General features: G+C 33.6%; 1 protein-coding gene across 4 annotated transcripts in view; it reads left to right on the forward strand.

Moving 5' to 3' along the window:
* The window catches only part of LOC143222137 (ankyrin repeat and BTB/POZ domain-containing protein 2-like), a 69,662-nt gene that overhangs the window by 40,651 nt on the left and 13,818 nt on the right, over positions 1 to 15,193 (forward strand). For 3 of the 4 annotated variants that reach the window (XM_076448159.1, XM_076448162.1, XM_076448160.1), the window contains exons 4-9: positions 10,108 to 10,251; positions 10,965 to 11,145; positions 11,584 to 11,736; positions 12,577 to 12,835; positions 13,400 to 13,501; positions 13,992 to 14,085. In XM_076448159.1, coding sequence (XP_076304274.1) covers positions 10,108 to 10,251; positions 10,965 to 11,145; positions 11,584 to 11,736; positions 12,577 to 12,835; positions 13,400 to 13,501; positions 13,992 to 14,085 — 933 coding nt within the window. The remainder of the gene's footprint in view (positions 1 to 10,107; positions 10,252 to 10,964; positions 11,146 to 11,583; positions 11,737 to 12,576; positions 12,836 to 13,399; positions 13,502 to 13,991; positions 14,086 to 15,193) is intronic. The other variant, XM_076448161.1, reaches the window with a different exon arrangement.

The raw sequence follows: 15,193 nt of genomic DNA on the forward strand, positions 1-15,193 counted from the left end.
ACAATTCGACGATTCGATTTCTTCACAAGCTTTGCACTTGGTCTAATTTATGAATAGTTTTCAGTTGATTATTTTTGTTATTGGACACACATTTTCATCAGCAAAATAATGAAGGCTCATAATTCTAACACAACGTTATTTTGTTTTGAAATTATCGAGTTGCTACTAGCTGACGGGTTAAACCTTGGAGTCGAAGGAGAGTGTAAGATCGAACGTCAAACTCAATGTTTTCGTTTCCATTTGTTGGACACAGCAGATAGCCCGATATGGCTTTGCTATAAGAAAAAAACACGCACATAACTCCTCCCCATGTCGTTTCTCTGGAGCCCAAAGGGAATATGCCAAGTTTAGTGACAATGGGTCCAATATTTCATTATTTATAAGCGGACCTATTCACACATACCTTTGTTAAATAATTAAGATAACATTCTGTACCAAAAGGGTCTAGATTATAATAACTAGTGTATAGCCTGTAAAAAATGACAGGGTAAGTATTAATATACCATAATCTCATAATTCATAGGTAATTGAAGTATATAAATTTTGCAGAATCAAGCTTGACCAACAGAAAGGCAGAAAAGTGCAATCAAAGCATTCAAACGTTAATAAATTCCTTTGTGAGCCTGTCAAAGTTAAGATCCATGATGATGAGAAACCGACTTGAAGTACAAATATATTTTAAAGACTGCTGCTATGGGTATTAAAACTTTAATTGAAGTATAGAACAACGTTTCGATATTTTTAGGTCATCTTCAGGTTAACAAAGGTTAAGAATGTCGAAACATTGTCCCATGCTTATTTTAATTAAAGTTTTAATACCCATATCAGCAGTCTTGAGAATACAAAATTAAGATTATTCATGAAATCAGTTCGTGATGTTTCCGTAGAATAGTTATTGGTAAAAATAATTTAGATTAACAACTTCTAGTAGGTAGAAAAGCAAGCCTGTTTTGATAACATTACGTTCCAACAATGGCTTTTATGTCATGTTGCTTAGCAACAAAAATACCATCTAGTATTGTAATTAGTCCACAAGTATAAAATTAAATGTATGGAAAACAAAACTGGAAAAATATTTTTTTGCTTTATTCGTTTAGAGTATTCGCTAACTAAAGAGGTTTTTTTTAAAATTAAAAACGGTGGTGACATAACAGAAATTAGCTTACTTCAGAAACGGTTACATTTAAAATTAAATCGGTGTTTTTATTTCATGATAAATTGTATGTACTTGGCTATAGACTAGGTGATCCCACACCACGTCTTTACTTCAGGCTTATTATACCAACACTCACTACACTTATAAGGTTTCATACCTCCACCGTCATGGCCCCTTTGCATACCCGTCACTAAAATCGCAATGTGCAGACAGTAATCGAACTATTCTACCTGGATAGCTGCATTTTGGCTTTTATGACTCCTATTTTGAGAAATCAAGCATGACGTGACTAGACAAACACAAATTGTCTTTAATATAGGTTAGATAATTTAATACTGATTTAGATTTAAATAAAATATACTTGGAGCCCTGAAATAATAAGTAGTGAAATTAATTAAAGTTTTACATTATTTTCTTTTTTGTGTAAGTCATGGATTATTACGAAACCTTGTAACCAATGATGTAATACATGAGTGGGTAGCACAATTGTGGCCAGCTCGAGTTTGGGAATAAACTTTTTCCATCATATATTTTTTATCGCACATTTAGTTATCAGCAATTGCACTGCTTCACGTCATCGCTAATGTCGCGCGCTTCATCACTGCCACGACTCCGCCCATTTTGTAACGTTAGTCTGGTTTAGATGTGTGTTATCGGGCCTTGTTTTGAGTTGTTTCTGGGAAATAAATGCTTTCAGTTCTACCTGTCTTTCCAGGTATATTTGAATACGAAGCTTCAGGGAAGAGGTAAAATAATAAGCGAGCAATCACAGTCTCATTCATGAATTTCAATTAAAGCTAAACCTCCTTGCGGGAACAATTACAAAAGAATGATTTTACACATTTTGCTAAGTTGAATAGTTTTCTAGAAAATAATAAGGACTATGATTTCTTTGATGCTAAAGATGATCTCTGTGTAAACTGGATCAAAAATATATCTAGAAACTTTGAATCACGTTTATCCAAATTTGGAAATTTGAAATTGATGTTTGAATTTTGCATGATCCATTTTGATTTGACTTAGGAAATTTCAGTAAGGAAATTACATCTTTTTTGTCTTTGGATAAGTGTAAATTTGAAGACGTGATGTTTACCATGCAAGATATGGAACACATGAAAGGTAAACAAAAATGTTCTATCAAAGAGATGTGGCTCACTATTCTGATAAATGAGAGTTTTCCAGATTTAAGACAACAATTTAAAAATTATTTTCCATGTTTGAATCAACATGGGTGTGTGAATCAACATTTTCTACGCTAGATTTTCTCAAGTCTAGACACAGATCTCGGATTACTGACATGAATTTAGAGGCAGAGCTGGGATGCTCATTGAGCATAGATATTAAGCTACATTTCACGTAACTTGTTGATGAAAACCCCCATCAATTTTCACATTTTCGGTTAGTTTAAATGCAGTTATTGTGATTAAACTAACATCCTTAATTATTTTTTTTCGAATAGTGTGGCCAACATTGTTTTCATTAGCTTATTTCATTTGATAGTTATGGTCACTATCAAAAATACGTTGCCCACCCCTGTTTATATCAAAACACATCGTAGTGTGTCAAGAGGACCCTAAATAATCTGCAGGACACACTATGATCTTAAAGGAGTGATCGTTTAGAAATTTTACACTTTCTATAGTTCGGATTATGGTAATCCAAGCTGTCACATATTTTCAGTAGATATGCTTTATTCAAATCTTACGTTACATACCAAATTTCAAGGTAATCACTTACAAATACGTGAGATATAAAATTGACAAATTTGATTAAATTTTTTTTTGCACCAAAAGTACGGAAATTGTATTTAATAGAAAACATACTTAACTTTTTTTCAAGTTTGGTACACTGGTATATAGAATTTTTTGCAACCTTCAATCAGGTGTCAAACTTGGTTTAAATATAATCCATACATGCAAAGTTATTCAACAAAAATTGCTCAAATTTAATCAGTTTTTGCGTACACCTGTGCAAAATGTCACGTAAGCTGTTGGTCGACACCTTTTACTACAGCTTCACCTAAGTGCAAAAGTGGCATGTTCCTTATTTTTTTTTTCCAGATTGAAGACAACTGATTTAGAGCAGCAAAACCATAGAGTGAAAGGACTTGCAGATATGTATTAGTTAGGTCAAGAGAAACATATCTGTGAATGGTTATTATTCACTGCCAACTTTTAAGCACAGATTTGCTAAGTTTTATGAAATCATCCTAATTAAAGTGTTTAGCGTCACATGATATTAACTTAACTGATCGGCGTAAATACTGATGTTTGATACCGCTGTATCGAGTGCGTGCGGGTGATGACAAGAAACTATTAATCTGCTTTTCATGGCTTTATTATAAAGGAAGTTATCAAGACTGTTTTAGGGAGGACAAACTATTACCATATATTTTAAAGAACCTGTAAAGTGTAGTTTTGTTCCCAATAATAAGGTTGTGATCCTAACGCTCATGTTGGTTACTACTGAGTGTCATTTTCTTACTTGCTTTGGTTTGTTGGTGTGTATTAACAAAAAGTCATGATATCTAATCAAAAACACCTTCGGCGTGAAAACCTAAAGTGCAGCTATAAAATTAATTAACCATCCAGTTTAAAAGAAATAAAATATGGCTGCCAAACTGGTAGTTGAACTTTTAGCATTGATAACAATTGTGTAACAATTATTTATTTATTAGTTAGCTAGGCCGCGTTTATTGTTCAAATTTGGACATTATGATAGGTAGAACAAAATTCGCTGCCTAGTTAACTAATGGTTTTGGTTTGGTTTGTTTGGAATTAAGCACAAAGCTATACAATGGGCTGTTTGTGCTCTGCTCACCACGGGTATCGAAACCCGGTTTTTAGCGGCTTGAGTTCGCAGACATTCTACTGTGCCACTGGGGACAGTTAACTAAATAATGTGTATTTGCTGTAAAATTATTACCAATGCTAGAAGTGTATCTACTGGTTTGGCTACCAGTTTTGATTTATTTAATTTAAGTCGTATATTCAATCTTTTTTTTGGCCGCGCATTTTTTCTCACACTCAAGGTGTTGGCCCGGCATGGCCAGGTGGTTAAGGCACTCGACTCGTAATCCGGTCAGTACTCTATTCGTTAGTAAAAGAGTAGCCCAAGACTAGTTGCCTTTTCTCTAGTGTTACAGTATTGAATTAGAGAGGCTAGCGCAGATTGCTTCGTGTAGCTTTGCGCGAAATTCAAAACAAATAAACAAACAAATTATGCAATGGTATTTAAGTGTCATCCAAAATACCTGTTGGACTGTTTGATTAGATTGTTCAAAAGTTTAGTGCCGTATAGCAGTACACTAATTCCTTTTCATTTTAATGCTTCCGATGGATTAACAAATTTGTGCGAGCTGTAAGTAAACTTGTTTAGTACCAGACTAACATTATAACCAACTACTAGTTTAGTTGTTAGAAGTCAAGTTTTAACCACATAGATGGAAATTAAGTTTGGTGTAAGAAACTTTAGGGTTATAACCATTCAAGCCTAATCACAAATTTCAACGCTGCGAGTCGTTTTAACCATACAGAATAGATGTAAATGTTGGGAAAAAAATTAGGGTCACAGTATGTTAAGCCTAACCACAAATTTCGTTGCTGCAACTCAAGTTTCAACCATACAGGAAAGATGTTTTAAAAAAAAGTGTTGGATAATGTCAAAGCGTGTTAAGCTTAATCATTACAGAGTAAGGTGTCATTCGAGTTATGTGTAATACAAATGTTGTGCAAAGAATTAGATAAAGTTACACACATAGACGACAACGATGCAAAAAAGAATAGGTAACAAAATTGCCAAATTTTAGGTCTCTCAGTGTGTACGTGTACACACACACACACACACATACACACACGTATGTATTCACGAAATAAAAATATATATAAAACTTGGCGGCGATTTTGTAAACTGTATATTTTACTATTTTTATGATAAAAGGCGCGGCATGGTAAGGTGGATAGGGCACTCGAGTGGTAATCTGAGGGTCACGGGTTCGAATCCCTGTCACACCAAATATGGTCGCCCTTTCAGTTGTTAAGACGTTATAATGTTACGGTCAATCCCACTATTTGTTGGTAAAAGAATAGCCCAAGAGTTGGCGGTGGGTGATGATGACTAACTGCAGAAAGCCCTCGTGTGGCTTTGCACACGGGTTATTCATTTTACTGAATAATAGGGTATTCATTATGTTCATATAAAGATCTAGTAAAACGAAATACTGAGTAACTAGCGCTGTTTAAAAATGTAATCAGTTGTTAATGTCTAGATATTATGTCACTATGTGTAGCAGTTTTAACTTGCTACGATGTTAACTCGGCGATACATTGAATAGTTTACTTAAGCTAAATGGTGTTGGTTTATTTGGTTCACCAAGATGCTGAAAGTTTAGTGCACCATGGTAGTATCTTAGTGATGAAATTTTTGCTTAAATAAATGAAAATGCAAAAATGAAAAAAATAGTGCCATTTGCGTTAGCGAAAAGTTAATTTTTCGTTAGGCTTGCAAGATGTGTGAAGGAATACAGTCTGACTTTAGAGCTATTAACACATGTTCTGATCTCGACCATATGGCCATCTACGTACATTCGAAAGTATGTTTGCTTAAGCTTATACTTTGAAAACTTTACTGCATAAAATTGAAAATTTGTAAGTATATCAGATAATTGAAGATCAGATTCAAAAACGTTAATTTTGATGCAACAGATGCCTGTTTTTGGTTTTTTTTCATTTTGAAATAGCGAAACCATTTCAATTAGATTCGGTAAATATGTTGGTTTTTGGTAATTACATTGCAGACTTGTTCCACTGAGTGGGGAAGGATGTTACAGATGAAATTACCTTACGATGGACATTGTAACTATCGTTTACCTTTTATACCCGTTATTGATATTGATTTATGGCTTGTTTGGTGCTAAGTACATTTATAGAACAAGTCTCATTCTGTCACGGTGCTCTGAGTTTGAGATCTTTGTGATCTTTTTACCGTGTTTAGGGTATTGCTTTGCTTAGACAAGTACTTACAAATTTAGGTTTTCTTTTCAGCGTGGTAATTAAGTTGCATAGTTGTATAACATTGAAAATTCATAATTTACTGTGACCGTGAGACATGACTGAACAAAAATATCTGGACAGTTATTTAATGTTATTTATTATTATTTTTTTACTTTGTCAAAATAACACTTGTGGTGAAACTCGCTGTGACAGTTCTTGGGAGAAAAATATATAATTAAATTATAACGCTTGCTATTGTATTACATTTTTTTTTTCTCACAGTTTCTTACATGTGCTATTTTCAGGTAGGGCAAGGCGTGATCGAATAGTTAGCGTGCTTAAATATTAATCCCTGGGGACGATTGCCACAAAACTGCTCTCCGAAATTTGAGGCTTTGAGCGTTTTATAAGAGTGAGGGTCTAATCCAACTATTCAGTTAGAAAAGCCGAACTGTCAGTGGGTATTATTGACTAGCTCCCAACCCTTTTCAGTAAGATTATAAAATGTGGGACAGCTAACAGAGAATGGCCCTTGAATTAATGTGCGAATTATCTGAAACAAGCAGGAAAATTTCATCTGAGAAAGACAACTTTTGGAAACTTTACAAAAAATGTCCGACAAATTAATGTAAATAAAAATTAGTCTGTGGTATACACATGACGCCACGGACGATATTTATTTTGTAGGCTTCACAGAGGTGGCGCGCGTGAGTCATTTGCCATGCAAGTAAACTGAATACTTCTGTTATACCACCAACCTTTTGAATAAAAACAACCTTTTTTATTCAACGGAAGTCAACAAATGTCATTCCAGTTTATTGTTTATACATTTGATTTTATACTTTGAGTACATACATGTAGATTAATAACTATATTATGTTATATGTTTGTTGCTGAGCAACAAGACATAAAAGCCATTGTTGAAACACATTGTTACCGAAACGCAATAGCTTTTCTATGTCTATTATAAGTTGTTAATATAACTAATATACAATATGGTATACTAATGTGCGCTCACATACGTGGATAAGTAACAATACCCAGGCGCACACTCTCTCAGGACCCAGTTTGTATGGGTGCAAATTTTCAGGTTTCTAGGCTCTTTCCTCTTGGAACTACAGCGATCACCCACACATTGACACACCTTATTATATATATGTGTGTGTGTGTGTGTGTATGTTTAATTAATAACTGTACAGAAAAGTTTTCAAGCCGAATCTAATCAAGCGACTTAAGACGTCGCCCTGAAATCAACCACAACCTTCTATACCTTTCGTTTTGAACGTGTTGTGAAAGTTTTTATTTTCTTTATGTTTTTAGGCATAAATAACTGACACATTTAAATGTTCGACCCAAACAAAATTTGGTAAATAGCAATGTAATTAGCCTTTTTTTAAAAATAGAAGATCGATAGTTTTTACGTGGAGTCGGTGATCTTGCTAGACCTGTCAATACAATTTGTGCCAATCATTGATTGTGTAGAACTCAACAAAGTGATAGGTTTCGTCAGTTCAATTATGACTTGGCATGGCCTGGCGGTTAAGGCAGTCGACTTGTAATTCGAGGGTCATGGGTTCGATTTGTTTGTTTTTGGATTTCGCGCAAAGCTACTCATGGGCTATCTGCGCTAGCCGTCCCTAATTTAGCAGTGTAAGACTAGAGGGAAGGCAACTGGTCATCACCACCCACCGCCACCTCTTGGGCTACTCTTTTACCAACGAATAGTGGAATTGATTGTTACATTATAACGCTCCCCACGGCTGAAAGAGCGAGCATGTTTGGTGCGACTGGGATTCGAACCCGCGACCCTCTGATTACGAGTTGAACGCCTTAACCCACCTGGCCATGCCGGGCCCACGGGTTCGAATCCCAGTCACACCAAACATGCTCGCCCCTTCATCCGTGGGGGCGTTATAAGTGTCGGTCAATCCCACTATTTGTTGGTATAAGAGTAGTCCAAGAGATGGCAGTGATGACTAGTTGCCTTCTATCTAGTCTTACACTGCAAAATTAGGGACGGCTACCGCAGATAGCCCTTGTGTAGCTTTGCGCGAAATTCAAAAACAAATCGGTTCAATTATTTAATCGAAATTCTTAATTACGTGGAGTTAGTAAATAATTTTAGTTTGTTTTTATCAACAGTACCATTTACTTTAATAATTGCTTACGTATAATGAATTAAACATTTTACTGGAATGTTCTTTACAGCTTATTCCAGCTGTTGTAAAGATTGCTTATTTTGATTCAAAATGTAATTGTTTATTGAATAACTTACTTTGTAAATGTAACTTAGGTGAATTAGGGTTACATGTCTTATTAAAATTAGGGCAGTAAACTGGAAGCACATAACAACGTGCGAGTGTGTGTTTACAGTACATGCAAGCTTTATTACGAAACAACTAAAACAGGTAGAACATGAAATTAACATGCGTGTGAGTGTGTGTGTGAACTAGATCAATAATTATCTAGTACAGAATAACCAGTTTATACGGACGGATCTGTTAAATAATTAATATGTATACTTGTCGACATGTCTTCTCAACGCAGGTTAACTAAGACGTAGAGACCTCTGGAGGTGATATTGGTTTGGTTTGTTTTGAATTTCGCGCAAATCTACACGAGGGCTATCTGCGCTAGCCGTACGAAGAGTTGGTAGTGGGTGGTGTTGGCTACCTGCCTTTCCTCTAGTCCTAAACTGCTAAATCCCCGTGGATATTCGAACTTGCGACCCTCAGATTAACCACCTGGCCATGCCGGGCCTGGGGGTGATATAAGAGGAAAACATAAACGTCAATCTTGATATGTCACTTTTCGGGAGTGGGGCTCTAAGCATGCATGCCAGGTTTGGAGATAATCAGGCAGTCTTAGATTTGCCAACTATAAAGACACATAAACACTTTTTAGATAAAGGTTTAGGTTTTACAAGTCGGGTCCGTAGTGGGACAACGGTAAGTTTACAGATTTACTTCCAGTGCTCGATTCCCCCTAATGTTGTTTTTCTCTATAGCAAACCAAACTTGTATGTTATTTATTCAGTTTCAATTATGCCGACAAATCTAAACAAAAGTAACTGTATTTAAATAAAATATTAAGGTATTTCTTTCATAAAAAAGTTGCTGAATATAAGTACCACATTGGTAACTGTTAGATATATAAATGAATGAATTTCGCGAGAAACTGTACAATTTATTTATAGTAACAATAAGAATTAAATAATTACATTATCCACGCTCACTGATTAGTAATTGATGTTACAATAATACCCTGCGATCCAAAATCAACTGGATTAAGAAAAGTGATATATATATATATATATATATATATGTGTGTGTGTGTGTGTATATTCAGTTGTATAAACTTGAATGTTATATTGTTACATATTCATTTGTATAAATTTGAATGTCACAATCATTTAGATAGACTTTCGTATAATGTGGAAAATCACAAGATTGAAGAGAGTTATTGCAGTTTATAGAAACAAAATAAACTGATTACCATTTAATTTGCGTTGAGAGAACTGTTAATACATTGATTATTTACTGTCAGATTGTAAAAATTACTTCCAGCGCTTCCACCCTTCGTTTGCCTAGGTATGACTGCTGAGTAAATTGCATATTTAGCCAGCTGGCACAAAATGTTCAGCCTTCGCTAACTAAAGAAAGACATTCGGTTAAATGTTGGTTTCACTATATTCGACCTTGAGTTTTGAGGGCCTAGGCCGTGCAATCAAAATTCAGTTGCGGTCTCTGTCCTTCCTAAACTCAAACATAGGGTGTAATTATATTTTGTTGTTATTTGTCCCATAGACATAGACTGGAACTTTGCATAGACCTAAAATACAGTTGATACTTTAGGGACAATGGAATATATAAATGATGTCTGTACGTTCAGCTAGTGAACAGTATACGATGTATTCATAGTTTAAAAGTTTCATAAGACTCATTGAATATCATTTCTTAGGAGCCTTGTCTCTCCCAAGATGGCCAGGGAAGTTGGAAGGAAGAAGTCGGTCAAACAGTCAATCAGAAGAACAAACACGACTTCCATCAAAATCAATGGAACACAGCCTTTTAACAACTTGTGTTGGAAGTGTTTCAGAATTGGGTAATTCTTAATTAGGGTCTTCATTTAGGAAATGTAATTTTTATTTACGTTTACACTTTAATGACAATCAAAGAGAGAAATAAAGTTCCCATTATGAAAGCAGTTCAACAATAACAGAAGCAAACAACTTATTTCAAACTTCTTAATGTAAAGATGCAAATCGTTTTTTTTTTCATGTTATTTTTACTAATAAAATCTTTATCTCAAACAGTGGTAGAAATAAATTTGGATATGCCATAAACATGGTGTTATAATGATTGTAATAATAACTGCACTGAATGTTTTTCATCCATATGGTTCGTTTTAATATTCATGATATATATTTATTTTTCAATTGTTTCTAAAGATTTTTAGAAGGAATATTAAATTCACATGGAATGAATATGTGGTAAAATGTTATGTTACTGTCACTGTAGCTTTATTGTGTTGAAAAACAAATGTCAGCTCTGAGATATTTTGTATGAATTACTGCATGGCGCGTAACACTGTAATAGTCTGTCATATTCGCACCTTAATTAGTCACAACTTTTGAACGACCTGCATTATAAGTCAGAAACTGTGGACTTTAATTTTAACACGTTTTTTAGAAGTTAATGACTTCGTGTAAAAATAAAGATGTTTGCAAATGTTGCCAAACACAAGTATGTAATCAGATAATCCTTAGTGCAAATATTACTGTTCATTAATAAAGCCAGTTTGATATGTTATTATAGGTGATCTTTTAGGTCGAGTGGTGCAATATCAAGCTAGGATGACGGGAGTTGCTACCAAGCAGAGTGTAGCATGGGGACCAGGAGCTTTACACACACTCTACTACTACATGCGTTGTTCTCAACTAGAACATGCTAATCCAACATGTTCCAAAAATGTCGTTCAGGAACTTATCTATGAAAGGTTTGTCACAAGTGATATATAAGATTTTTAGAAAAGAATGCTTATAGTAAAGCTTGTTTGAAACATAAGCTCGTTTTTGATTCTATACCCGGTTTGTTTTTCATGTGATATTTAATAGATCAAAATGATGTCATCTAGTAAATAAGAAATGGAAGGATAGATCAAGATTCATTCTTTGAGTGAGTTTTTTTTCTTTCATGATATGCACACTAAAAGGTAACTACAAGGTGAATGTCTTGATAAGGTGTTCAAGCATCTTGTATTTTATTCTGATAAGTTTACTATATATGAAAGTGTTGAGAAATATTTTTTGTACAAAAACAAAAAAATATCCTAAAGCATTTTTAAAATTATTCATTTTAAAAGTTTTTACAGCAGTAGAAAATTATAAGTTTAGCAATGTAGAAACTCTCATAATAATTGTTGTTTATCTTGCAGGCCTTATCTTGTGTTACCTCCCTTGATTCAGTGGGTGACAGTAGCCACTGCCCATGCCGAATATCGGAGAAGTCAGGTTGTTGACAGAGATGATGTAATGCAAGCTGCCAGGCAGCTTTTACCAGGTGTTGACTGTCCAATCAGACAGTTTGGGTAAGTATGGTTAACACAGCTTATACATATTCAAGTTTAGTATTTATTTGAGAGAAAATCCACTTCTATCTAGTGACTGTGATATTTAAAGAAACTAATCTCTTGTATTTTTACAGGAAGCATATTAGTTGCAAAAGGCTAGTCAGAGAATGTAAATTCAACATTGTGAAATAGTTTGTTGTAAATTAAAAAGAAAAAAAGACTGAGATTTTAATGCTGTTAAGCTACCATGTGAATTGTTTTTTACTGAAATTTTAACACTGTTAAGCTACCATGTAAGTTGATTTTTACTTCAAATTCATCAGCATTCTTTTAGGTATTGTGTTGTTGTAGCATTAGTTTTAAGTTGTAAAATTGGTGGATATCAACACTCTGTGATCTAATCATTTACATACAGTGTTTGTATGATTTAGATTCTTGGGAGTAATAAACTAGATTTTATTCAGTTGGAAAACTTTGTATAACATTGAAATAAAAGTATTGTAAACTAGTTGAATTATAAACAGATAAATTTTCATGGAGTTCCTAGCTTAAGGAGAGAAAGAAGTGTTTTTAATAAGGTATTATAACAGCATAATATTATGCTAAGAAAGTCAATGTTTTATGCACTTGTTCCCTGTGGAAATGTAACAGATGTTCTCCAGTATTGAACATTTCATTTACAAAACATAACAGATTTTTGTGCTTGAATAATTATAATTATTTTTGTTTTGTAATTCTCATTAGGCAGTAGATTTCACTGATGATGTATTGATATTGCTGCTATCAAAACTACTTTGTAGTAAACCAGTATTTTGTATTGCTGTGGTTAGTAGAAGTAAATAAACATATTTTGTACAGGAGTTATGATGAAAAACTGTATGCTAGAAGACAGATGGAGGAATCGGAGTGTGCTCGACTTTTGAAGATAGATTTAGCTTTCCACATGCTTACCAGTGGTCGTACTGATCTCATGCCTCATGCTTTACAACTGTTGCCTCCAACTAAAATCAACACCATCAATGAACAAGGTCTCACTGCTTTAATGTTGGCCTGTATTCGTGGTGATGAAGCAATGGTTCAGATCTTACTAAATGGAGGGGCAGAAGTAGATATTGAGGTATTTTATACATGATTTTGTGGCAGTAAAATATACCCTCAGAACTTTCATATATGCAAACAAATTTCACCTTGTCCCTTTATAACTAAGTAGTTGCATGTATAAAATTTATGTAATGATACCATAAATAAAATTACTCTTTTTAGTTATCTTGTTATCTTTGGTATCAAAGTAATTTCATCTTAATTTAAATATGTAGATTTTGTTTTGTTTTTTCTCTAAAACAAAAGGACTGTAAATACATGTACAGTATTATTCATTTGTCTGATGTTTGCGATCATTGCTGTGGTGGTAATTTCATACCTTTTGATTTTTCATAACAAAGTACTATGTTAGTTGATAGTATTTATGCAGCATATTACTTTTACTTCATTTTCTTTGATAGTGTCATGAAGATATTACAACTGTTAAATGTTTCTTTCATATATTTTAGTAAAATGTCATTTACATTGCTGTGTTTCACGTTTTTTTTATGTAACTTCTAAGCTTAGTAAACTAAGTTTTTAAATGTACAATACAGTGTAAGTGAAGTAATTTTAATGATACTACATTTATGATTTCAAGACACCTTTGTGTAATGGCCACTATCAAAGTGTGAACCCTGAAACACAGCACTGGACAGCACTAACCTATGCTACAACCCATGGTCATTTATCTATCACCAAAGTAAGATATTCATTCCACAATATTGGGTATTATAAGTGTTTTACTGAATGCAGAAATATTATATAATAGCAATATAGAATGTGGTTATCATATATGCCTGTAATTATTTATTTTGTTGAACTTTGTATTTTGTAGTGAATATGTGGTAAAGGAGCTAGCTTGTATTATCACTGTATTGTAACCAATTAGAGTTCTGTTTTATATTAATTTTTGAGGTTTTTTTCTTTGACCATATGACTGGCTTGTTTTAATTTTTTACTTATAGGTTGGAAGTGGATGAGTCATCATAAACTGCAATAATTGATAATCTTTAGTTCTTGTAGATGTGTAGCAATATAATATTCTGAAGATCTGTTTTAGTATTTGCTAATAATTTTAACAGAATCTAAGGGGATAGAATATGTATGTATATTTGCATGAGAGTATTATATTAGGCTTTGCATGTTTCGTCTTATTGTTCATTAAATATATTATGATACTTGTTTCATAGCTTCTTCTAGAGAAACAAGCCAGTGTTGAAGGTGGAGCAAGACTTAGTGAAGACAAAATTACTCAGACACCACTACAATTAGCTGCATCCTCTGGTTAGTCTTAAGTATTTAAGTCAAATATCTGTGGCTTCAGGTTAATGTAAAGGTGTTAATCTGAAGATGACCTAAGAAGGTCGAAATGCTGTTCTGTACTTTATTTTAGTTAAAGTTTTAATACGCATACCAGCTGTCTTGAGAATACATTTACTTCAAGTGGGTTCCTTGTCATCATGAATAATATTATTTGAAATGACAGATTCAGTTCATTCCAACAAGTTCACTAAAACGATTGCACAGTTGGCCAAGATTCATTGTAGTTTACTGTTGAACAGGAAGTATTGTACTGCACATTCATTTTGCAGTTGTTTCTCTGATTATTTTATTTTATTGTTTCGAACACTAAGATTTAATTATAATTCAAAAGAATGAATTTCCGGCAGAAGTACCATTTCAGGGTTTACTAGTGGTCCAGAAACCAACTGGATGTTCTTGGTTCTATTTAAAGATTTAAATGTAAAAACTATTCTATCTTTGGAGTACTATCTTTGACTATTTTTCATATTATTTAATAACCATTGTGGAAACTGCATATCTTATATATGTATTGTTCCTCAAATGAACAAATGATGTTAAGCTTGGAGGAAAGGGGACAACTGTTAAGTGTGATGGTCATGGTTATATCACATTGCTCAGTACTACAATTTTTACTGTGACTGTTATGATTCTAGTTTCTTTAGTTGTGTTTCATGTGAAAAAAACATTGTTTTTGACATATAAATAGAAGCTTGTGAATATTTGGCTTCCAAGTCTTTAAATCTTTGTTTATATCTTAGATATTATGCTTGGTATCTTTTTAAGCTGGAATGTTCTTTTTTGTATCCATGTCCTTCATTTTGGAGGTGAGGATATTGGCTTGAAGTTTGGTTTTGAAGCTTTTTGCTGTCTTAAATGCTCTGATCTTTGAGACTTTTTTGGTTCTATGTAGACCATTAAGGATTTTTTTTTGTATGAAATGTTATATCTTTTGACTTTATAGTTATCACTTTACCCTATTGGTATTGGAACATCAGAATTTTACGGTTTGGCTGTAATTAAATAAATAGATACCAAACATGTGACACCCATCTCACATCTGTAGTGAAGTGCCTGCTGCATTATTACA

Source organism: Tachypleus tridentatus, chromosome 8 (genome assembly GCF_004210375.1).
Source record: "Tachypleus tridentatus isolate NWPU-2018 chromosome 8, ASM421037v1, whole genome shotgun sequence".
NCBI classification, from domain to species: Eukaryota; Metazoa; Arthropoda; class Merostomata; order Xiphosura; family Limulidae; genus Tachypleus; species Tachypleus tridentatus.